Source organism: Heterodontus francisci, chromosome 10, assembly GCF_036365525.1.
Source record: "Heterodontus francisci isolate sHetFra1 chromosome 10, sHetFra1.hap1, whole genome shotgun sequence".
Lineage (NCBI taxonomy): Eukaryota > Metazoa > Chordata > Chondrichthyes > Heterodontiformes > Heterodontidae > Heterodontus > Heterodontus francisci.
The window spans coordinates 30,629,076-30,655,615 of record NC_090380.1 but is presented as its reverse complement, the minus strand read 5'-3'; the positions used below and the strand labels follow the sequence as shown (position 1 = coordinate 30,655,615).

The window sequence follows — 26,540 nt, the reverse complement described above, 5'->3', positions numbered from 1 at the left end:
TAGACCATTGGGTTCGAGCATCGTCGTCACCAGGACTGGTTCGACGAAAACGATGCTGAAATATGTGACCTCCTGGAACAAAAATGAACAGCCTTCATTGCCTGGCAGAACAACCCAAGGTCGCAAGTCAAGAAGGTAGCATTCCAACAGCTCAAGGCTGACACCCAAAGACAAATCTGAAGATAAAGGACAAGTGGCAGGAAGAGAAAGCCCGAGAGATCCAACAATGCACCGACCATCATGACATGCAAAGCTTTTTTGAAGCCACCTGGGCATAGACGAAGATCAAATGGACAAAATCCCCTTCACTCACAGGATGGTGTCTCTCTTCTTAATGATGACAATACCATCTGTCAACACTGGAAAGAACATTTTCAACAACTCCTCAACTGTAAATCCACTGTGGCAGCTGATTCTCTCCAGGCTATCCCCCAGTATCCTGTGGGAGAATCCATGGATGAACCACCATTGATGGGAGAGCTGCAACAAGCAATCAAATGGATGAAAAACAACAAAGCCTGCGGCTCTGATGATATTCCAGCTGAGCTCTTCAAAGCTGGTGGGCGTTTGCTCACATCAAGACTCTATGCAAGCATCCTATGTATTTGGGAGGAAAAAGAACTACCCTGACTTCAGGAGTGCGACAATTGTAACTATTTTCAAGAAGGGAGATAAATCATGCTCTGGAAACTATCGAGGTATTTGCCTCTTGTCCATAGCAGGGAACATCCTGACACACATTCTCCTGAATTGCCTACTTCCTGTGACTGAGGAAATCCTCCCAAAGACACAATGTGGCTATAGACCTTCCAGAGGAACTTCTAACATGGTCTTTGTTGCTAGACAAATCCAGGAAAAATGTCGAGAACAACATCAGGAACTCTTCATTTCATTCATCGACCTGACCAAAGCATTTGACTCAGTAAATCACTAGGCTCTGTGGATTGTGCTCCAAAAATTTGTATTCCAAGAAACTTCATCACAATCCTGCAATTGCTCCATGATGATATGACTGCAACTGTCTTGAGCGGCAGATCTTAAATAGACGCCTTCAAAATCCGGACCGGGGACAAGCAAGGTTGTGTGATAGCCCCCGTACTATTTACAATCTACCTGACAGTGGCTATTCACCTCATGAAAGATCAGCTGCCCTCTGGTGTGAGTATTAAATACTGCCTAGATGGAAAACTCTAACCTCAGTCGCCTCTGTGCCAAAACTAAAGTGACCACCATAGACATACATGATCTCCAGTTTGCAGATGTCTGCAGTGTTACTGCCTACTCTGCACTAGATTTGCAAGCTGCTCTCGACCTCTTCAATTCTGCATACAAGAGACTCGGCCTATCCTTGAATATTACCAAAACAAAACTTCTATATCAACCCACACCTGGTCAGCCAAATATTCGACCTCCCATATATGTTGAAGAAGAGACTTTGAAATATGTTGAGCACTTCCCATACCTTGGCAGCCACCTATCTCAAAAGGCCACCATTGACGAGGAGATCCAACACCGGATCAGCTGCACCAGCTCTACAAACTACGGTAGCGAGTGTTTGACAACAAAGACCTCTGCAAGTCAACAGAAGTCCTAGTATACAGAGCAGTTGTTGTCACCACACTCCTGTACTGCTGTGAGACCTGGACTGTGTATGAGTGACACATAAGAGCGCTAGAGAAATTCCATCAGCAATGCCTCTGCCGCATCCTCCGGATTCAATGGGAGGACCGTCAAACAGACACTAGTGTCCTTCATGAAGCCAGCTCCACAAGCATTCAGGAAAAACTCCTGCAAAACCAACTTCGATGGACCGGACTCTGTGTCTGAAAACTTTCTCCCCCACCAGATCCTGTTTTCTCAACTCTCAAATGGCCAACGCTCCAGGGGAGGACAAAGAAAACGCTTCCAAGACACTCTGAAGCTCTTTTTGAAGCATGGCAGCATTGACATTGATGACTGGGAGGAGCTTGCTACCAATTGTTCAAAATGGCAACAACTTGTCCATCAAGCTGCATGATGCTTTAAGTCCAAACGCCTTAATGATGGGCAAAGCGGTGGCACAGAAGGAAAGAAAAGGAAGCAATTCCTGTACTCCTGATCCCAATACCTCATGGGACATCCTGCCCCATGTGCCCTAGGATCTGCGGGCCAAGAATCAGCCTGTTCAGTCACCTGAAGACCCATGGCAGCAAGTAGCAACCTTGAGTAGATGTCATCCTCGAATTGAGGGACAACTGACGACGACTTGACTATTCCAATGCACTCCTGGCTGGCATCCCACATTCTACTCTCCATAAACTTGAGGTCATCCAAAACTCTGCTGCCCGTCTCTTAACTTGCACCAAGTCTGGTTCCCCTATCACCCCTGTGCTCGCTGACCTACATTGGCTCCTGGCTAAGCACATCCTGATTTTAAAATTCTCACCCTTGTTATCAAATCCCTCCATGGCCTCGCCCCTCCTTATCTCTGTAATCTCCTCCAGCCCCACAATGCTCCAAGATATCTGCGCTCCTTTAATTCTGGCCTCTTGTGCATTGTTGATTTTGATCGCTGCACCATTGTGGCCACGCCTTTAGTTGCTTAGGCCCCAAGCTGTGGACTACCTCCCACCCCGTCTCTCCACCTTGCTTTCCTCCTTCAAGACACTCCTTGAAACCCACCTCATTTACCAAGCTTTTGGTCATCTGACCTAATATCTCCTTTTGTGGCTCAGTGTCATACTTTGTTTTATAATGTTCCTGTAAAGCACCTTGGGATATTTTATTACGTTAAAGATGCTATATAAATATGAGTTGTTAATTGAAATTTTCAAGAATGAAATCAAGAGATTTTTTGTTAGGTAAGGGTATCACGGGATATGGAGAAAAGTCGGGTAAATGGATTTGAAGAGCAGATTAGCTATGATTTTATTGAATGATGGAACAAGCTCGAGAGATTGAATGGCCCCCTGTTCCTACATTCCCACCCCAGAAAGTACCTGATCTTCTTTCACTCTTTCCAACAATGATGGGGGCCAAAATAAGGAATTCAGTGGTACAATAGTTTAAACCATTACCCAATCCTCCAGTTCAAACTAGTATTGCCACACTTTCGGAAACTTTTTGTTTAAGTGTTTGCAATTCCCTCAAAAAATTTAAAAATAAATTGCAGGATTAATTTCTCCAGTGTATCACAAACGCAAGATAAAGCACACTTCAGGAAGTTGCAGGACTAAAAGAAACAAAACATTTATCTAACGTCTTTCACACCTTTGGATGCCCCAAATGCTTTACAACCAAAATGTTTTACTTTTGAAATACAGGGCAGAATTTTAACTACCAAGGGGAGGCAGACTCGGGTGTGAGCAGTGGGTTGAATCCCAGAAAGAGGTGTCAGGTCAGGAACCTGACATGATCCCACCCATTTCTGGGTTTTGCAGGCGAGCAGGGAACCCCTGTGCAGCTGTCAGGAAAGTCATTAAAAACATGCAAACAGGCAGTTAGTTTTGAATTTAACCCTGCATTCTGGCCTCAGCAGCCAGTGCTTGGATTTGCCGAGCTGTCTGCAAGTCACCAGGATCAATAAGGTGAGACCACAACAGGAAGTGATTGTTTACTGAAATTGAAGTGCTGGAAAGCCTTTAAAGAGTGAAATCATGAAGCTTGTGGCCAGCCTTGGTGAAAAACTTGTGCTTGCAGGATTATTTCTGGACAGCCTGAATTCTGAAGTCTGAAGGCAAATTCAATATGCTGCATAATTGGTCTCTAGAGTTATTATTGTCTGCTTTGCCCTCTACAACATTGCACTACAGAGAGAAGTGGTGCTGCAGCAAGAGCAAGGTGCAGAACGTATGACATCTTCCTCCAAGGAGGAGGAGGAACAAAAGGAGGAAGAGGAGGAGGAGGAGGAGCCAGATGTTGCGATGGTGCCTGCAGCTGCACACCTGGCTGCCAGGAAAGTCCATGATCGACTCATCCAGGCATGTTTCACTTAATATGTGTGTGAAGCCATCTGAAGGGGCCACCCTACCCACCCCCAGCCCCTGGACACACTTCATTCCAATAGTCAACGAGTGAACCATTGCATTCACACACTTTCCTCCTCATAAAGGCTGGTTATACCATTCATTTGAAGGCTACTATCCAGAGTGAATGGGGAATGCAACAAAGCAGAGGCCAGGAGAATGAGTAGTTCAAATAAAGTGTTTCATTCATTGAAATAAACATCAGTATAATGCCATTAACATTGGCATACACACCCAACTGAATCCGCTAGTCCAACTATTAATCTTTCTCATCCACTTCCTCTTACTCCTAAATGGTACAACCCTGTGGCTTCAGCAGAGCGCTAAGCAGGATGTTCGTTCCCCTGTTCTGTCAGATGAGATGCTCATGACAGACATCCTCTATGTATTGGAGCCTGTGAGGGCCCTGCCAAAGGCTGCCCCACCTGCACCTCTCTACGTGCAGACTCGGTTATCACGGCAGGAGGCAGCATGTGCAACTCTGTCTGGGGTGGAGGAGGCAGCAAGGATGAGAATTGGGAGCACCTTGAGAAGAGTCCCCACTGCTGTGTACCCTTTCTCCATCTTCCCTCTCAGGGCCCAAGCACACTTCCCTGTTGGCCAAAAATTGGAGAGGACTTGGCTGCATTTCAGTGAGACATTGAGCCACCAAGGTGCAGCTTTGCTCTATCCTGTGTAAAGCAGCAGTCAGAAAATGTAAGCTATTGGTCTGGGCCAGCATACACTTGGTGACCTGTAACCTATCATTCTCCATTCAGCTGGCTACTCTTTCCATGGAGGTGGACACCAGCACAAGTGCCTGAGACATCATGGTACTCATGGTAGTGATAGACTCTCCAAGGGCATGCACTGCCTCTGGAAATCCTGAAAGAAGCACACACATTTCGCATTGCTGCTCCACAAGTTCCCTTTTTGTGGATGACTCCCAAGGCTCAGCCTCTAATTCTATAAGAGCAGAGCTTGCAGTGCCCTGCGCCCTCTGATGGGGACTCTCCATTGCTATCCCTGTCTCCAGCACCTGTTCCTGCTCACGTGCTGCTCACCATGTGATAACCTAGCTATCTCTACACTGTACCCACTGATATGTGGAAGGTGCACATGAGCCATGTGACAGGACATCCTCAGAGTGCTCACCCTCCTCTGAGAACTCCTTGGCCTTGTCCTTCACCAACTTCTCTGTCACCCGTGAAGGACCTATGGGAGATGAAAGACATGAGTTGTTGCTGATGTTGAGAAAGGGTACAAACTCAGCATAATGCATATTATGGCATTTCAGTTAGTGGTGACATCAATAGATAGCGGGAGATAGCAGGAGCTCTGACACAAATTTTCAGATCCTCCCTGGCCACAGGAGAGGTACCAGAGGCTTGGAGGACAGCGAATGTGGAACCATTATTCAAGAAGGGTAGCAGGGATAAACCAGGTAATTACAGGCCAGTGAGTCTAACATCAGTGGTCGGGAAATTATTGGAAAAAATTCTGAGGAACAGGATTAATCTCCACTTGGAGAGGCAGGGATTAATCAGGGATAGTCAGCATGGCTTTGTCAGGGGGAGATCATGTTTAACAAATTTGATTGAATTTTTCGAGGAGGTGATTAGAGGTGTAGATGAGGGTAATGCAGTTGATGTAGTCTATATGGACTTCAGTAAGGCTTTTGATAAAGTCCCGCATGGGAGATTGGTTAAGAAGGTAAGGGCCCATGGGATCCAGGGTAATTTGGAAAATTGGATTCAAAATTGGCTTAGTGGCAGGAGGCAGAGGGTAATGGTCGAGGGTTGTTTTTGCGATTGGAAGCCTGTGACCAGTGGTGTACCGCAGGGATCGGTGCTGGGACCCTTGCTGTTTGTAGTGTACATTAATGATTTAGACGTGAATATAGGAGGTATGTTCAGTAAGTTCGCACGACACAAAAATTGGTGGCGTCGTAAATGGTGAAGCGGAAAGCCTTAGTCTACAGGACGATATAGATGGGCTGGTAAGATGGGCGGAGCAGTGGCAAATGGAGTTTAATCCTGAGAAGTGTGAGGTGATGCACTCTGGGAGGGTTAACAAGGCAAGGGAATGTACAATGGATGGTAGGACCTTAGAGAGTACAAAGGGTCAGAGGGACCTTGGGGTACTTGCCCATAGATCACTGAAGGCAGCAGCACAGATAGATAGGTGGTGAGGAAGGCATATGGGATACTTGCCTTTATTAGCCGAGGCATAGAGTATAAGAGCCGGGAGGTTATGATGGAGCTGTATAAAACGCTCGTTAGGCAACAGCTGGAGTACTGTGTACAGTTCAGGGCACCACACCATAGGAAGGATGTGATTGCAGTGGAGAGGGTGCAGAGGAGATTCACCAGGATGTTGCCTGGGCTGGAGCATTTCAGTTATGAAGATAGACTGGATAGGCTGGGGTGGTTTTCCTTGGAGTGGAGAAGGCTGAGGGGGGACCTGATTGAGGTATACAAAATTATGAGAGGCATTGATAGGATAGATAGGAAGAAACTTTTTCCCTTAGCGGAGGGGTCAATAACTAGGGAGCACAGATTTAAGGTAATGGGGAGACTGTTTAGAGGGGAGTTGAAGAAGAATTTTTTCATCCAGAGGGTGGTTGGAATCTGGAACATACTGCCTGAAGGGGTGGTAGAGGCAGGAACACTTACGACATTCAAGAAGTATTTGGATGAGCACTTGAAACACCACACCATACAAGGCTACGGGCCAAGTGCGGGGAAATGGGATTAGTTATTAGTTATTATGGGATTAGAAATGGGTGCTTGATGGTCGGCACAGGCACGTTGGGCCAAAGGGCCTGTTTCTGTGCTGTAATACTCTATGACTCTAATTCAACATGAGTAACTGTTAAGTGCCCAGTGGCAATGCATCATCTCATGTTGTCACCAGGTCTCTGGGCCACCCCCATCTCTCTATTGCCGATGCCTGGTGTCACGGACGTATCGGGAAATGGTATGGGTGACGTCCACTTTTCTAACAACCCCACTGCCTTGTGAGCGTCTCGGGAGAGACCAAGGCTAAGGGAGTAAACCTGAACAAAACATCCGGAGCGGAACCCCTTTGGCATGTTTCTGGCAGTTCCTGTAGCCATACCGGTGCCAAACGTCATGCTCTGCACTCCTTCGGATTCCAGGAAGGCCGAGAGCAGGCTTTTGACGCTTGGGCAACTCACAACCTCCGTACATTCCGCCCAGGCACGCGCCATGGAGAGGTCACTCCATAGTCGCCTCACAGCGACCAAAACAACATGGAAGGCAGCAGTTACGGGTTATAAGTCCAGATCAATTGCCGTGGAGATTGGGCGTCACAGGTGTCGGTGGGAGAGGTCATCGCATCTCACTGGACAGCTACCGCCCGCCTCAAACTGGGCAGCCCCCAGTCAGAAAGGTTCTGTCCCGCCACAGTCCACCTGCTTCAATAGGTGCTTGGAGCTCAGGGCCATTGCCTGACAAGTGGAGTGCAACACCGCACCAAACAGCACGACAAAAAAAGGAAAGAAGGTACCAGCCCTTCGTTTTGCATGCTGGAACGTCAGAACTACGTGTCTTGGCCTGTTGGAAGACCTTACACAAATCAACATCTCTCGGAAGACCGCCATCATTAACAACGAGCTCATTAGACTCAATGTGGACATTGTAGTACTTCAGGAGCCACGCCTCCCTGCAAGCGGATCTCTAAGAGAGCAAGACTACACCTTCTACTGGCAGGGTAGGGATCCTGAAGAACCAAGACAGCATGGAATTGGCGTCGCCATCAGAAACTCTTTGCTCAGCATCATCGAGCCACCTTCAAATGGCTTGGCACGCATACTGTCCATCCGACTGCTCACCGCCTCTGGCCCAGTACACCTACTCAGCATCTATGCTCCAACACTCTGCTCCCCACATGAAGTTAAAGACCAATTCTACGAGGAACTCCATAATATCATTAGTAGCATTCCTAATACCAAACATCTGTTCCTGCTGGGGGACTTTAACGCCAGGGTTGGGGCCGACCATGACTCATAGCCCTCCTGCCTTGGACGCATGGCATTGGAAGGATGAATGAGAATGGACAGAGACTGCTGGAGTTGTGTACCTATCACAACCTCTGCATCACCAACTCATTCTTTTACTAAACCTGTCACCAGGTTTCATGGAGACACCCATGATCACGTCGTTTGCACCAGCTGGACCTCGTCTTCACAAGGCGAGCCTCTATTATTAGTGTCCAAATCACACGTAGCTTCCACCGTGCGGACTGCGACACTGACCACTCCCTGGTGTGCAGCAAAGTTAGACTCAAACCAAAGAAGCTATATCACTCCAAGCAGAAGGGCCGCCCGCGCATCATCACTAACAGAATTTCTTATCCACAGTTGTTATATAAGTTTCTAAATTCACCTGAAAAAGCCCTTCAAAACATGTCTGCAGGGGATGCAGAGACAAAGTGGGCCCACATCAGAGATGCCATCTATGACTCAGCAATGCCCACTTTTGGCAAACGTGAGAAGTAGAATGCAGACTGGTTTCGATCTCACTTTGAAGAGCTGGAACCTGTCATAGCCACAAAGCGCACTGCACTATTGAACTGCAAGAAAGTCCCCAGCAAGTTAACATCCGGAGCACTTAAATTACCCAGAAGTGCAGCACAAAGAACAGCCAGGTGCTGTGCAAATGATTACTGGCAACACCTATGCAGTCATATTCAGCTGGCCTCCGACACCGGAAACATCAGAGGAATGTATGATGGCATTAAGAGAGCTTTTGGGCCAACTATCAAGAAGGTCACAACAGCCCCCCCCACTCAAGTGTAAATCAGGGGAAACGATCACTGACCAACGCAAGCAAATGGACCGCTGGGTTGAGCACTACCTAGAACTGCACTCCAGGGAAAATGTTGTCACTGATACCGCCCTCAATGCAGCCCAGTCTCTGCCAGTCATGGATGAGCTGGACGAACAGCTAACAAAATCGGAACTCAGTGATGTCATTGATTCTCTAGCCAGTGGAAAAGCCCCAGGAAAGGACAGCATTACCCCTGAAATAATCAAGAGTGCCAAGCCTGCTATACTCTCAGCACTCCATGAACTGCTTTGCCTGTGCTGGGATGAGGGAGCAGTACCACAGGACATGCGCGATGCCAATATCATCACCCTCTATAAGAACAAGGGTGACCACAGTGACTGCAACAACTACCATGGAATCTCCCTGCTCAGCATAGTGGGGAAAGTCTTCGCTCGAGTCTTTTTAAACAGACTCCAGAAACTGGGCTGAGCGTGTCTACCCTGAGGCACAGTGTGGCTTTTGAGCAGAGAGATCCACCATTGACATGCTGTTCTCCCTTCACCAGCTATAGAAGAAATGCCATGAACAACAGATGCCCCTCTACATTGCTTTCATAGATCTCAACAAAGCCTTTGACCTCGTCAGCAGACGTGGTCTCGTCACACTACTAGAAAAGATCGAATGTCCACCAAAGCTACTAAGTATCATCACCTCATTCCATGACAATATGAAAAGCACAATTCAGCATAGCGGTGCCTCATCAGACCCCTTTCCTATCCTGAGTGGCATGAAACAGGGCTGTGTTCTCGCACCTACACTGTTTGTGATCGTCTTCTCACTGCTGCTGTCACACGCATTCAAGTCTTCAGAAGAAGGAATTTTCCTCCACACTACATCAGATGGTAAGTTGTTCAACTTTGCCCGTCTTAGAGAGAAGACCAAAGTAAGGAAAGTCCTCATCAGGAAACTCCTCGTTGCTGACGATGCTGCATTAACATTCCACACAGAAGAGTGTCTGCAGAGACTCATCGACAGGATTGCGGCTGCCTGCAATGAATTTGGCCTAACCATCAGCCTCAAGAAAACGAAAACCATGGGACAGGATGTCAGAAATGCTCCATCCATCAATATCGGTGACCACACTCTGGAAGTTGTTCAAGAGTTCACCTACCTAGGCTCAACTATCACCAGTAGCCTGTCTCTTGATGCACAAATCAACAAGCGCATGGGAAAGGCGTCCGCTGCTATGTCCAGACTGGCCAAGAGGGCATGGGAAAATGGCGCACTGACACGAAATACAAAAATCCGAGTGTTTCAAGTCCTCAGTACCTTGCTCTACTGCAGCGAGGCCTGGACAAGTAACATTCGCACCACACAAGTGCCAGGCAATGACCATCTCCAACACGAGAGAATCTAACCATTTCTCCTTGACATTCAATGGCATTATGATCGCTGAATCCCCCACTATCAACTTCCTAGGGGTTCCCATTGACCAGAAACTGAACTGGAGTAGCCATATAAATACCATGGTTACAAGAGCAGGTCAGAGGCTAGGAATCCTGCAGCGGGTAACTCACCTCCTGACTCCTCAAAGCCTGTCCACCATCTACAAGGCACAAGTCAGGAGTGTGATGGAATACTCTCTAGTTGCCTGGAGGGTGCAGCTCCAACAACACTCAAGAAGCTCCACACCACCAAAGCAGCTTGCTTGATTGGCACCCCCTCCACCATCTTCAACATTCACACCCTGCACCACCGACACACAGTGGCAGCAGTGTATGTCATCTACAAGATGCACTGCAGCAATGCACCAAGGCTCCTTAGACAGCACCTTCCAAACCCACGACCTCTACCAACTAGAAGGACAAGGGCAGCAAATGCATGGGAACACCACCACCTGCAAGTTCCCCTCCAAGTCACGCACCATCCTGACTTGGAACTGTATCGCCGTTCCTTCACTGTGGCTGGGTCAAAATCCTGGATCTCCCTTCCTAACAGCACCGTGTGTGTACCTACCTCACAAGGACTGCAGCTCACCACCACCTTCTCAAGGGCAATTAGGGATGGGCGATAAATGCTGGCCTAGCCAGCGATGCTCACATCCCATGAATGAATTTTGAAAGACACAGCACCTCCGACAGTGCAGCATTCCCTGGGTAGAGCGCTGAAGTGTCAGCCTGGATTCTATGCTCAAGGCACTGGAGGGGGACTTGAATCCACAACATTTTGACTCAGAAGCAAGAGTGCTAGTGACTGAGCCAAGGCCAACACCTTGACCAGGGAGTGAATCGCTGTCCAAAATTGGTTACCAGCCAGCGAATTCTGAGGTTTGGTAATTTTGGCTGGAAGAAAGACTGGATTGAAAAGGACTGAATTCTCTTAGCAATGTCAGCCACTGTCATCAAGACCCTCCTTAGAGACAATTATGTTCTACCACATTTGTTACAAGTTGATGAAAAAATATTCATGAGTTTACAGATTTTGAGATTCCTGTGCTCAGGACTGTCACGGTACTTTATACTAGTAGCATAAAATGGAGAACTAACCAACAATTTCCACACCATTTTGCTAATTTTAGTACTTGGTACTTGCGTCAGGTTTTTTTTCTCTTTAATTAGCGAGCGGTAGTAAATGTATTACAATGTGCGGGCACACGTGTGGACAAGAGCTGAAGACATTGAGTTTGAGGTTCGTGCGGTCTTTTGACTGGGAACAGCTGCTATTTTCCAGCTTATGTCTGGTTATGTCATTCTTATTCGCTAAGAAGGGGGTCAGGGCGATCCCTTTATCAGATTCAGAACATCGATGCGTCAGTGACTTGGATCTTGTCGTCAGTTGAGAAACCCCCACAAAGAGCCACCTGCATTGCAAAGGGTTTAAAATCATGAACTATCTTTCTGCAGTCTGGCCCGGGCTGTAGGCAGTGCTGAACATATGCTGTTTCTAGTCTGACATTAAACACACTGACGTGGGCTAGCAATGAAAGATAATAATCGGCGTTGTTCACCATATATATAAAAAAGGCATAGGAGCATCTGCTAATGCGACATAAACCGGGATTCTTCATAGCTGGAGTGAGAGAGAGTTGGTGACATTCACTCTGCTGCATGGAATTTCGTTCGAGTTTCACCACTTCGCTTTACAACTGACTACAAGAACTGGTGTATGTGGATTGTCAATGCACCATCCATGGCAGACTCAGTATTTTTTGAAAAACAGATTCGCTGTGTGGTAAGTGATTTTATTTTTTATTCTTTCTCTTTTTAAAAAAGTGAATACTGATTTTTTTTCCTCTACACCCTTCGGAATAGCTGACCAGTTATGTATGTGTTATTTGGCGTTGTGTCCTTTTATTTTTCATTGTTTTCCAAAAAAATTTGTTGCAAGACTACAATTACACTCACACTGTCTCCATTCAGAATGTGAGTAGGTTGTTTAAAAGCTCGTTACTCATTGTTAGATACAAAAATGACTATAGAAAACAAATGTACATAGGACCGTAGATCCCTTTAACGAGCTTAGTCGTGAAAGGGAACTGCAGAAATGGAAGCAATCCTATTAACTTACTATTGCATGCCAGCTATTTCCTCTTTTGCAGTGACGAATACTGCAAAACTTCTGAAACTGTTTATATTTCCTGTGTGTTAAATAGTACCCACAAAATGCTAACAAGTCATGCTTTTTGGAACCAGGGCAGGCTGCAGATTTGATATATTACAGAACCTCCCTCTTGGATAGGAACACCCTGGGTTTAGCGTTACAAACCCTTTTTGTGCAGTCATAGGCTCAAAGTTTACCAACATAAACTACAGTAGGTCAAAGTAAAAAAGCACTGAGAATGTCCTATCATCTTAAATATCTACTCCTTCCACCACCTACAGAGCAGTGTGTACTATCTATAGGATGACTGCAGCAAGTCACCAAGGCTTCAGCAACAGTGGATCCCAAACACATAATCTCTACCACCTAGGACAAGGTAGCAGGTGCGTGGAAACACCATCACCGCCAAGTTCCCCTCCAAGTCACACACCATCCTCAGCTGGACATATACACACACACCACCCTGAGTTGGACATATTCATTCCTTCATTGCCAAAATCCTGGAACTCCCTAACAGCACTGTGGGTATACCTACACCACATGGACTGCAGTTCAGAAAGAAGGCCCACCACCACCTTCTCTAGAGCAACTAGGAATGGGCAATAAATGTTAGTGACTTGTTAGTGAAACCCACATACTGAGGATGATTTTAAAAAATCAGACATCATGGGTTAATCACTGCTTTGGAATAAAGCATTGCATCAAATCCAGACTGTTTAGTTGCATGGGATACATTATAATGCTTTTTTCTAAAGTTATTCTGTGAGCATATTTAATAAATGCTATAGGATTTTTTTTCTCTCCTGATACATAACTTCTGGTGTTGAAAAGAAATGCAGTAAATCTTTCTCCCCCACCCCTGGTCAGTTGTACTGGGGCTTTGCTTTATTGCATTCAGTTTACTGACATGATTCAAAAAACTGCGACAAACTAAAAAAACACTATTGCCAGGGAGATGCCAGATGACTTACAGTATGTAAAATGAATTGAACCTATTCAGAAGAGCTCGGGTGCAGATTTTTGTTCATTTACTAATCCCAACATGTTTTATGCATTTGCATCTACTGAAATTCACCTGAATTGAAATCTACAGTAAATTGGCTAACTTCACCTGCTCTCTGGTTACAATCATAGTGTTTTATACAGACACCTTAACATGGGTGTGTGCCAACCCATTTCATTCTGGCATTTCAGCTTTGCCGCTGAGTGGTTTTTATGGTTGAGTTTTTGCTTTGCATTTTTGGTTCAGATTAGGGGCTGGAGTTGGACTAAAGTGCTCCAGGCTCTCCAACATTGCTAACATTGTTACAGGGAATAATACCCCCTTTTAACTTGTTGGAGAGTCATTGACTGCTGGTGCACAGTTCCTTCATCAGGTAAATGGTGCAACCAGTAGAGTTGTAACATATCAAAGACTTTTTCTTTATGCGAGTTGCAGTCAGATGTGCTGTACCCTGTGTGTTGCCACTAAATGGGCTGGTTCTTTGTGCCATTGTGGACTGAAAACTCCATTGGAGGTTTCTGCATTGGGGTCCAATTTGTTTACAGAGAGCCCTGGCAGGTGATAAATACAAATCAAGGAGATAAACAGTTATTGATATAGTGTCAGACTGTACAACAAAGATAAAAGGGGTTAAAAATATATTCTTTAGATTAAATAACAACAACTTGCATTTATATAGCACCTTTTAATGTAATAAATAAAAAAAAACTTCCCAAGGCCCTTCGCTGGAGTGTAATTAAACAAAATATGGTATGGAACCATATAGAGAGGTATAAGGAATAATGACCAACAGCTTGGTCAATGCAATAGGTTTTAAGGAGCATCTTAAAGGAGTAGAGAGAGGTGGAGAGATTTAGTATGGCAAATCCAGTGCTTAGGGCCAAGGCAGTTGAAGGCATGGCTGCCAATGTCGGAGTAATAAAAACTGGGGATGGACAAAAGGAGCCAGAATTGAAGGAGAGCAGAATTCTCAGGGTTGTAAAGCTGGAGGAGGTTACTGAAATCAGGAGGTGCAAGGTCATGGAGGGATTTATAAACAAAGATGGGAATTTTAAAAATGAAACATTGCCAGACCAGTCAATATAGGTCAGTTAGCATAAGGGTGATGGGTGAATTGGACTTGGTGCAAGTTAGGATACTGGCAGCAGATTTTGGATGAGCTCATGTTTATGGAGGTTGCAAGGTGGGTGGCTGGCCAGGGGAGTCTTGTAATAATCTTGGGGTAACAAGGGCATGTTTGCTGTACGTGCTCCCGACATTACTTGATTCATTAAAACTGATTCTGCTGCAGAGGTTGAATAACCTGTCAACATTCATTATCCAGGCATAAAATGGCAATTTGAGAAAGCTACCGAATGTTGGCTGGCACCCTTGGAATTAAAGAGCAATGCTAGCATGGGGTGATGTGCTCCCAGTATGGAGCCTCACTAGGTGGATGGTCAGCAGATTAGTGTAAATAAGGTCAAGAAAGCAGCTGGTGAATCTAATGGACAAGTTGAGTTCAGAAAAGATATGAGAGAAGTTAGGAGAGAAACTAGAGAAAGACGTCAGTTCAAGACTAGAAGAGTGAGCCTAGGATGAAGTTTGTCTTGGTGAGCAAGGGAAAAAGATTGGGGGGGGGGGCGTGGTCAAGGAGAAGCAGCTAACCAAATGGTCTCAATTTAAGTGATGAAGACATCATGCTTGTTAGTGACCATGAGGAGGGAGAGGAGTTTACGGGGATAGTTGGTAGTGCAGAAAAGAAGCCAGGGATTATCTTTGCTCTCCAGGAGGGTCCTGGAGTAATGTTTGGTTCAGGCATGTAAGAATGTGGCCCGACAGCACTTAATGTGATCTGCCAGATACTGTGATGGAGGGCTAAACTGGTTGTGTGCAGATACTTTTGAGTCTGCATCCCTTGTACTTAAGGGAGAAAAAAATAAGGCTTCTACCTAGGAGATCATCTGGGATGTGAGAGAGTAAAAGTTCTGTTCGGGACAAGCTGGACATGGAATGGTTAAACAAATTAACAGCTACAGACGTGTGGCAAATGGAGAGCCAAAGGCTGGGCAGATCAGATTTAGAAAGTGCAGTTCTAAGTGATTTGGAGGAAAGCATTTCTAGGGACAGACACAGAAAGAAGTGGTGTTAGAAGGGTGGTGAGGTATACTAGGAAATGGTCGGAGATGGCCTCATCTGTCATAGAGGCTTTGGGATTAGAGGAACCACGGGAAATGGCAAAGTTGAGTAGGTAGCCATGAGTATGGGCAGGGGAATTTATAGATTTTTAGAAATGACAGGAGGTCATTGAATTTTGTGGCGAGAGGAAGAGATGAGCTGAGATCAAGACTGAAATCACAAAGGATGAGGGCTCACTCAATGCTGACGGTGAAAAGGTGAGAGGATATCTTGGTGAGAAATTTAGGGCGCGGCATCACTATCATGGAAAAGCATTTGGCAAACAAATGAAAAAGGTTTGCAAATACAAACGCAGTGACATTGAAAAAAGTCATTGTGCTATTTTTGTGTGTGGTTTGATTTTTTTTTCCCACTTCCAATACTTTCCGATCCTCTCCTGGGGCCCTTATTATCTTGTTCCATATCTCCATTCTTCAAGTGTGACCCTGGACACTGAATGCTCGCAAGCTGTTTAGTGTGTGAAGCATCACTGCCAAGCCTCATTCTATCTGGACATTCACACATGCTCAATCTAGCAAGAGGTGTTCAACAGCAATGGAAACCCTCACTGATTTTTGGGCTCTCTCAGTGAGATGCATAGGTCAATTGTTGTGCTAATACTGCAGTGTCATCTGAGATCAGCTAGTTCATTAAAGACTGTGGGTCCAATACGGGACCGTCTTGAACTGTGTGAGTTACTTGCATTAGGCAGTGCCTTTACCAAATAGGCACATGATGCTATTCATTACCAAAAATGGCACGCATCTCTTCTTGTTCCTCTCCATCGCCATTATTCTCAAAAACTTTGTGTGGGCAAAACAGTAGAACGAGTAACTGACAGATATCTGTATTCCTCGGCAAGAAGTCCTTGTTTGCAAACATGTAAGCTAAAACAGATGCTTCCTGTGTCTTAAACATGCAGATGTTTGCAAAAAGCCAGCACAAGGAGCTTTATATAGGTAGAAAGCAGGACTAGGTGAGAAACTCCATTTACTGAACCATCAGAATAGTGTTTCTTCCATTCTCCCCAGTCTTTTATTGGTCTTGGCCCATTCTGAGCTATTTTGATAGAGGAGATGGGGGCAAATTGCCCCCACCAGCAGGCAGATCAGTAACCCGAGGACACAGATTTAAGATAATTGCCAAAAATACAGAGGGGAGACAGTTTTTGTTTTACACAGTAAGCTGTTACGATCTGGAATCAGCTGCCGAAAGAATGGTGGAAGCAGATTCAGTTGTAATTTTTAAAAGGGAATGGCATCTATACTTGTAAAGGAAACATTTACAGGGCTATGGGAAAGAGCTGGGGGTGAGATTAATTGAATAGCTGCTTCAAAGTACAGGCACAGGCACGATGCACCAGATAGCTTCCTTCTGTGCTATCAGATACTATGGGCAGGATTTTACTGACCGACCCCCCAACCCTGACATCGGGTTTCGTAGTGTGGGGGCTGCAAAATGCCTCCAGGAGAGGGCCGCCACGCACCCTGACGGCGGAAGGGCCTAGCCCGATATACTGGCGGCGGCGAGGCCCTGTGGCGTTCCCCCCGCCACACCCTCCCCACCCCCCCCTGCCGCTAGGCGACGGGGCTGCTATTTAAATATTTAACTAAATTAAAATAAGTGAATTAATTAATCTCGCGTCACCTCCTGATGTCCCGCCACGATCTTCAGCCTGGCAGCTGGCACTCCTGCGCCTTCGTATCCCTGTCTGGTGAAATGAGGCAGAAACTTTCAACTACAACCCTTCCCACCATCCCCTACACCCATAACACTAATTTAACCCTGCTTCTTCTCCTCCCCCCCGCCCCCCCCCCACACACGGATAAACTTACCTCCCCCTCCCCACCAACAAAGTTTCTGCCTCAGTGGGGAGGGGGAGGTAAGTTTATCCGTGTGTGGGGGGGGGGGGGGGGGGGGGGGGAGGAGAAAAAGCAGGGTTAAATTAGTGTTATGGGTGTAGGGGATGGTGGGAAGGGTTGTAGTTGAAAGTTTCTGCAGTTTGTGCGGGGGGGGGGGGGGGGTGGGGGGGAAGGTCAGATGGTAAAGCTAAGTGTTTTCTTGAGGAAGGGCAAATAACTAATTTATTTGTTATTGGGGGGAGGGGTAAAAGAGATTTTTTAAAATTGCATTTCCCTTTAAATATTTAAATTTCCCGGTTGGGCTGACTGCCCTTTAAACAGGGCGTCATTGCCTGCGCACAGGCAGCTAACACCATTGCTGAGGACTGACAGCCCACCCTCTCCATGTGATCGGGTGGGGGGCATAGCCCGCTCCGGCTATTTCACGACATGCAGCCCGTGTGGGCAGGCTGCTGTTTTTCTCGCCTGCCGCCAAAATTGGTGGCGGCCACATAAAAGTCAGCCCTATGATTCTATTAGATTATTAAATTGCAAGCTCTAAATTTCATATCCGTTCTTTACCACCATTCTGCTACCACAAGCAACACTTGACATTTCGTTGTTACAGCTTGTACTAGTCCTAATGTGATACAAAGCACTTGGCATTTTGTTTAGAGTTGTACCTCCTGGCCCTGTCCTATTATGTTCCAGGTCTTTGGCCTCCTTGTCTCGAGAGACAGTGGATAAGTGCCTGGACGTGGTCAGTGGATTGTGAAGCAGCACCTGGAGTGGCTATAAAGGCCAATTCTAGAGTGACAGACTCTTCCACAGGTGCTGCAGATAAAATTGGTTGTCGGGGCTGTTACACAGTTGGCTCACCCCTTGCGCTTCTGTCTTTTTTCCTGCCAACTGCTAAGTCTCTTCGACTCGCCACGCTTTAGCCCCGCCTTTATGGTTGCCCGCCAGCTCTGGCGATCGCTGGCAACTGACTCCCACGACTTGTGATCAATGTCACAGGACTTCATGTCGCGTTTGCAGACGTCTTTAAAGCGGAGACATGGACGGCCGGTGGGTCTGGTACCAGTGACGAGCTCGCTGTACAATGTGTCCTTGGGGATCCTGCCATCTTCCATGCGGCTCACATGGCCAAGCCATCTCAGGCGCCGCTGGCTTAGTAGGGTGTATAAGCTGGGGATGTTGGCCGCCTCGAGGACTTCTGTGTTGGAGATACGGTCCTGCCACCTGATGCCAAGGATACTCCGGAGGCAGCGAAGATGAAATGAATTGAGACGTTGCTCTTGGCTGACGTACGTTGTCCAGGCCTCGCTGCCGTAGAGCAAGGTACTGAGGACACAGGCTTGATACACTTGGACTTTTGTGTTCTGTGTCAGTGTGCCATTTTCCCACACTCTCTTTGCCAGTCTGGACATAGCAGAGGAAGCCTTCCCCATGCGCTTGTTTAATTCTGCATTGAGAGAAAGGTTACTGGTGATAGTTGAGCCTAGGTAGGTGAACTCTTGAACCATTTACAGAACGTGGTCGCCGATATTGATGGATGGGGCATTTCTGACGTCCTGTCCCATGATGTTCGTTTTCTTGAGGCTGATGGTTAGGCCAAATTCATTGCAGGCAGCCGCAATCCTGTTGATGAGTCTCTGCAGACACTCTTCAGTGTGGGATGTTAATGCAGCATCGTCAGCAAAGAGGAGTTCCCTGATGAGGACTTTCCATACTTTGGTCTTCGCTTTTAGACAGGCAAGGTTGAACAACCTGCCACCTGATCTTGCGTGGAGGAAAATTTCTTCTTCTGAAGACTTGAACGCATGTGAGAGCAGCAGGGAGAAGAAGATCACAAACAGTGTAGGTGCGAGAACACAGCCCTGTTTCACACCACTCAGGATTGGAAAGGGGTCTGTTGAGGCGCCGCTATGCTGAATTGTGCCTTTCATATTGTCTTGGAACGAGGTGATGATACTTAGTAGCTTTGGTGGGCAGCCAATCTTTTCTAGTAGTCTGAAGAGACCACGTCTGCTGACTAGGTCAAAGGCTTTGGTGAGATCAATGAAAGCAACGTAGAGGGGCATCTGTTGTACACTGTATTTCTCCTGTAGCTGACGAAGGGAGAACAGCATGTCAATGGTGGATCTCTCTGCTCAAAAGCCACACGGTGTCTCAGGATAGACACGCTCAGCCAGCTTCTGGAGCCTGTTTAAAGCGACATGAACGAAGACTTTCCCCACTATGCTGAGCAGGGAGATTCCACGGTAGTTGTTGCAGTCACCGTGGTCACCTTTGTTCTTATAGAGGGTGATGATATTGGCATCGCGCATGTCCTGTGGTACTGCTCCCTCATCCCAGCACAGGACAAGCAGTTCGTAGAGTGCTGAGAGTATAGCAGGCTTGGCAATCTTGATTATTTCAGGGGTAACGTCGTCCTTCCCAGGGGCTTTCCCGCTGGCTAGAGAATCAATGGCATCACTGAGTTCCGATTTTGTTGGCTGTTCGTCCAGCTCATCCATGACTGGCAGAGACAGGGCTGCATTGAGGGCAGTCTCAGTGACAACATTTTCCCTGGAGTACAGTTCTAGGTAGTGTTCCACCCAGCGGTCCATTTGCTTGCATTGGTCAGTGATTGTGTCCCCTGATTTAGATTTGAGGGGGGCGATCTTCTTGATGGTTGACCCAAAAGCTCTCTTAATGCCATCATACATTCCTCTGATATTTCATGTGTCAGAGGCCAGCTGAATATGACTGCATAGGTGTTGCCAGTAGTCATTTGCGCAGCGCCTGGCTGTTCTTTGTGCAGCGCTTCTGGCAGCTTTAAGTGCTACGGATGTTAACCTGCTGGGGGCTTTCTTGTAGTTCAACAGTGCAATGCGCTTAGCGGCTATGATGGGTTCCAGCTCTTCAATGTGAGATTGAAACCAGTCTGCATTCTGCTGTTCCATTATGTTCCAGGTACTGGTTAAAAACACCAAAGTTTCACTTGGGATAGTGGTTAGACTTTTTTTTTACAGCCAGCAAAAGACAAAATTTCTCAATGAATTCTTACTAACATTAATAATGTCTTTAATCTTTTGAAATTTAAGGTGATTTGCCTTAATTCTTGCAGGCAAATTGCAGGTTTCAGTAGATTTATATTGGTACTCTCTGTTACTAAATTTGATTGTTAAATTGCTTATAAAGTTGTCATAATGATATGGAGGCAACTCTTTTCCACCTTCCTCTAAGTTCATACTGGCAGCTTCCTCACCCTCCACAGATAGTGCTAGTACCCCCTCCCCCCCCCCTTTCAGCCTTGGCTGAGTTGGCAGCACATTCAGCTGAGTCAGAAGGTTGTGGGATCAAGCCCATAATCCTGGCTGACCCTTCAGTGTGCTGTTGAAAGTGCTCTCTTTCAGTTGAGATGTTAAACCAAGGTGCCATTTTCCCTCCCAGGTGCACATAAAAGATCCCATTGCACTATTTGAAAAAGGGCAGGTGCATTCTCCTGATGACCTGCTCAATATTTATTCCTTAAGCAATACCTAAAACTGATTATTTGATCATTTACTGATTGCTATTTGTGAGAACTTGCTGTGTGCAAATTGGCTGCCACATTTCCTGCACTATGCAGTCACTGCAACTCTAAAGTACTTCATTGAGCATAAAGTGCTTTGGGTCATTCTAGGGTTGTGAAAGGCACTAACGCATGTTCTTTCCTTTCACAAAGCAATTTTTCCTGCTGTTCAGGCTGAGCTAAAGCAATTCACGTCTGCTAATAAAGCACACGTGCAAACCTAATCTAAACCATTTAGTTCAGGTTCACAGTGAGTCTTAAGAGTGCTGACCTTTGCCCTTCTTTCTCCTTCCCTAGATCCCCAGTGGAGGCACAGGGGTAATCTACTATAGGTCTAGTTTAGTTACAGAACAAAGTAGGTAATTCCTGCATAAAATGAAAGAAAGACTTTATAGAACCTTTCATGACCACAGGACCTCCCCAAGTGCTTTACAATCCATTAAAAGTACTTTTGATGTGTCGTCACTTTTGTAATGTAGAAACCTAAGCAGCCAATTTGCACACAGCAAGGTCCCACAACCAGCAATTAGATGTATCGTCAGGTAATCGGTTTTAGTGATGGTGGCTGAAGGATACATATTGACCAGGATATCTGGGAGATTGCCCCTCCTTTTCTTCAAATAGTGTCGTGGGATCTTTCCACTTAAAAGAAATGAAACTATCTAGAAACTCAGTTATTCTAAATTTCTTACTATTCCAGAGTTAGAATGTACAGCAGATCCAGTGGGAACAATTAACATGCACAGAGTATCAGCTTGGCTCAGTACTGTGCATGTCTGAAAAATTTGGTTATGGATTGAATATGGGAAATGAGGTAGTGCTCGAGGATGAGCAATATGTTATCGTATGGAGCCAAAAGTAGAGGCGTGAAAGTGAGAATCATAGAGAGTGGTATCAATCAGGTTACTTACTTTAGACTGTAACCATTGAACCAAAGGAATCAACAAAATTATGCTGGCAGTTCCAATAAAAATCTTTTTCCTTGGAATAACTTTCTCCCAGGTAGTGATGCTGAGAGTAATACAAATATTACAGCTGTAAAGTTACTCAAATATCAAGCATAGCTTGATTATGGTAACAGAAATCCTAAATTACTCAAGTAGTGCTAAAATAACAATCAGCTCCTGCTCGATTTTGTGTCAACTAAAAATCTTGATGTAAAACAGGCTGAATTTCTCCAAATCCCAATTCTCGTACCTCCCCCATTCCCACCAGCACCCTCATTACTGAATTTGCCACCTCCCACTGCAGCTGCTCCTGTAACCAAGCTGTCCCCAGCCTCCTTTTGCTGCTGTTGATTGGCTGGTGGCTGTCGACTGCTAACTGACTAGTTACTGACCATGTCTAGGTGGTTGACTGGCAGTCTGGCTACTTGACTGGATCCAAGTCTCCAACACTCACTGTGCAACTGGCTGCTTCAGATTTTCACTCTAAATCCAGTTCTGCTGTTCTTTTAGCAGTTCAAGTTCTGTAATCAAGTGCCTCTCTCTAAACTTAATCAACTTTAAAAAAAAAACTCTAAAACAGTGTTGTCCAGTAGAAATTGCCAACTGGCCACAGGAGTGGCAAAACATAGCAACTTTGTTTTAACCACATGCACTAACTTTAGTAGAAAACCCCTTGCACACACTCAATACAGGTAAATGTGTTCCACATGTGTATATTTACTTAACAAACATCCATCAACATTCAGTAACCAAGGAAATAAAACACTTTCAACAATCAAAAAAAACACTAACACACTGCTTTTCATCTTACCATTTTACCAACAAATGTACACAAAAATTAAAGTTCGCATATACTTGTTGTTCATATATTGAGATCATGTGCCCAATGACAATGTCTATTACTCATTGTTAATTTACTGATCAAGCTGCAATTAGCCACATCTAGATTCCCAATTAGTCACGTGTAGTTAGTGTCCTAAGAGACAAGTGTGTGTAAGCCACTTATTAACCAGCTGCTGAAACTAAATAGTCCCACCACAATATCTCTATCCTCTTGCCACAGAAATTGACATAATAATTTAGCAGAATTATAGGGGTCTTGGTGCTAATCCATGGCATTTAAGTAAATTTGCCCTGTTAGTAACAGTAACTCTTCCAACAAATTGATGATGTGAGCAATTTTCAATGTGACTAAAATATTGAAAAAAAAGTAACTAGATAAATCAAAAAGACTTAAAATTAATAATTATTTTTAACTATTTACTTGAACTGGCACTTTCAGTAAGAATCTCTCTTCAGAGGGAGTTCTGGCATTGACACTTGTAGATAAGGTTATACAGAATCTACAGTGCAGAAACAGGTCCAACTAGTCTATGCTGGTGAATATACCCCACACAAGCCTCCTCCCACTCTAATTACCTCTTCCCACACTGTTCCCATATCCCTTTATTCCCTTCTCCCTCTTGTATGCATCAAGGCTCCCTTTAAATGCATCAACACTATCTGCTTCAACCACTTTCGAGAACACACTTTGAGAACTATTTATCCCACATTGTTACTGTTGGGGGAAAAAAGAACTTGCATCTAAGTGACTTACATGAGGACTTCAGGATTTCCCAAGTGCTTTACAGTCAGGTACTTTTGAAGTGTAGTCACTTATGTAATGTAGGAAATGTGGCATCCAATTTGCGCACAAACAGAAATGTGATAATGACCAGACAATCTATTTAATAATATTGATTGAAGTATAAATATTGGCCAAGACACAGAGGAGAACTCTAAAATAAATGACAAATAATACAGATGCTGGAAATCTGAAATAAAAACCGAAAATGTTGGAGATACACAGCAGGTCTGGCAGCATCTGTGGAGAGAGAAACAAAGTTAATGTTTCTGATCTGTGACCTTTCATGATTACAGAGAACTCCCCTGCTCTTCTTTGAATTGTACAATGGAATCTTTTGCACCCAGCTGAGAGGGCAGTCAGGGCCCCAGTTTAGCAACATATCCGAAAGATGGCGCTTCCAGCAGTACAGCACTCCATCAGTACTGCATTGGAGTGTCAGCCCGAAAACATTGCATTTATATTGTGCCTTTAATGTAGTAAAATGCCCCAAGTTACTTCACAGGAATGTTATCAGACAGAAGGAGATAATTGGGAGAGGTGACCAAAAGCTTGGCCAAAGTGATGCGTTTAAAGGAGCATCTTAAAGGAGGAGAGAAAGATAGAGCAGTTTAGGGAGAGAATTCCAGAGCTTAGGGTCTAGACAGCTGAAGGCTTTGGAGTGGGACTTAAACCCATAACGTCATTGCTTCAGTGATGAATTCTTGCTAAGAACAATTCTGTTTCAGCGCAAGGTTTTGTTTGAACTTCCTACTTGCTATTAAGAAGGCGGAGTAATTAAGTATATACTGTATTATTTATCTATTGGTTTTAGGTCATAATGACATGGTTTACAAGCTACAGTAATGATGTGGTTAAGCTGTGGTATTTCATGTTGTCATTAAGGAACGGAGTAGGAGCTGCTTCATCAACTGATAAAAGTCAAACCTTCAGTTAAGCAAAACTGGGAAACTAGAAAGATACCAACATCTTTATTCTGAGGTCTTTCTACAAAATTAATTATAAGATCTTATTGGAAAGAGCAGGTTAATATGTTGGTATCTGGTGCCAAATGGTGTCTGCCCTTTACCTAAATGTACACACACTGTTACACCCTTATTCCAGTTCACCTAGTCTACTTCAGTGTTAGTTGTAGCTCAGTGGTAGCATTCTCCCCTCTGAGGTAGAAGGTTGTGTATTCATGTCCTGGTCAAGAGATTTAAGCACATAATTCAGGCTGGCATCCCAGTGCAGTACTTTTGGATAAGATGTTAAATTGAGGTCCCATCTCCCCTCTCGGGTAAATGCAAAATATCCCATTTTGAAGAACAATAGGGGAGTTCTTTCTGGTATCCTGGCCAATATTTATCCCTCAACCAACACCTAAAACAGATGATCTGGTCATTATCACATTGCTTTTTGTGGGACCTTGCACCTAGGCTGCCATGTTCCCTATATTGCATCAGTAATTACATTTCAAAAGTACTTCATTGGCTGAAAAGTACATTTGGTTGTCCTGAAAGGCACTGTATAAATGCAAGCTTTTATTTTTTTTCTACTTCTTTGGAAATGCATTTCCTTACAGGAAGGGAGTGTCAATTTATGGGGCTGGTGGGAAACTATTTAATCTACCAAAAGAAATTGCTATTAGAGTGGTGCAGTGGTTAGCACCGCAGCCTCACAGCTCCAGCAATCCGGGTTCAATTCTGGTTACTGTCTGTGCGGAGTTTGCAAGTTCTCCCTGTGACCGTGTGGTTTTTCGCCGGGTGCTTCGGTTTCCTCCCACAGCCAAAGACTTGCAGGTTCATAGGTAAATTGGCCATTATAAATTGCCCCTAGTATAGGTAGGAGAATTGAGGGAAGGTGGGGATGTGGTAGGAATATGGGATTCATGTAGGATTAGTATAAATGGGTGGTTGATGGTCAGCACAGACTCAGTGGGCCAAAGGGCCTGTTTCAGTGCTGTGTATCTCTAAAAAAAAATGAAATTGAGATGGGTTGTATGGACTTGTTGAAACATCAGGGAGTCAGAAACTTAGGGCACTATACTGCAAGGGACACAAATAGGTGATCATATAACCAACAGATCAAATATATTGCATCAACTTGGCACACAGTAGTGGATATCTGGAATTCTCTCCATCAAAAAGCAGTTGAGACTAAGTCAACTGAAAACGTAAAAACTGAGATTGCTAGATTTTTTTTTTTAGCGATAGGTGTTAAGGGATATGGAACCAAAGCAGGTAAATGGAGTTAAGATACAGGTCAGTCATGATCTAATTGAATGGCAGAACTGGCTCGAGGGGCTGAATGGCCCACTCCTGTTCATGCATGTAAGTGCACGCACCATCTCCAACTTGGTTTTATTTTTTCTTCTCAACATCTGTATACTATTTTCTGAGAAGCAACAAATAACAGGACCAGAAAATCCAAATGTAGATGCTTATAGCAAGAGTGAAGTAGTTCTTATGCATATGGAGACTAGTGTGATTTTGAAAGGAACATGTATATGAAGCTAAAGTGTGCTGAGTGGCTCTAAATGTGTACATCAGCATATAAATTCAAAGTAATCAGTAGCAATTTCCTTTGGACTCCTGCATAACCTTAAAATAAGACTCAGTAGATCCTGCAGATCAGAAATACATATACAAGACAGTAGTGGGAAATGCAGTCAACAATCAAAACATCACAGATGGTTCAGGTATCTCTGATCAAACAGATTTGCATGCTTTTAAGACTCCTTCCCTGCATGGGTCTAAACAAGCTAATTTAATCGTTGAAAAAAGTGGGTGCTGAATTAGACATCGTGCATCAAATTAGGAGATTGCAAGAAAATGAACCTATTTCTTCTGCTGTGAAGTCTGGTGCTAATTTCCTCATAGTTAATAATGACACACTGTGAAGTGATTAACGTGAGAGATCTGAAGCTCGTTCATCTGCTGAAGAAGATCATCTCTGATCTTTGCTGATAGCCATAATTCACTGGCTTTACATCAGGATCTTGGCAACTAGTCCTTCCAAGATGTAAATCACTTTTTCCATTTGACAATGAGA

General features: G+C 44.9%; 1 protein-coding gene across 4 annotated transcripts in view; it reads left to right on the top strand.

Moving 5' to 3' along the window:
- LOC137374374 (rho GTPase-activating protein 6) overlaps positions 1-26,540 on the top strand; it is a 642,504-nt gene that overhangs the window by 263,083 nt on the left and 352,881 nt on the right. Inside the window, exon 1 of one of the 4 annotated variants that reach the window (XM_068040371.1) lies at positions 11,214-12,007. The exons of 2 other annotated variants lie outside the window; for them this stretch is intronic. Coding sequence is in view for 1 of the 2 variants with exons in the window: in XM_068040370.1 (XP_067896471.1) it covers positions 11,942-12,007 (66 nt within the window). In the remaining variant the exon portion in view is untranslated. Of the gene's footprint in view, positions 1-11,213; positions 12,008-26,540 lie in introns of those variants that run through there. One more of the 4 variants, XM_068040370.1, reaches the window with a different exon arrangement.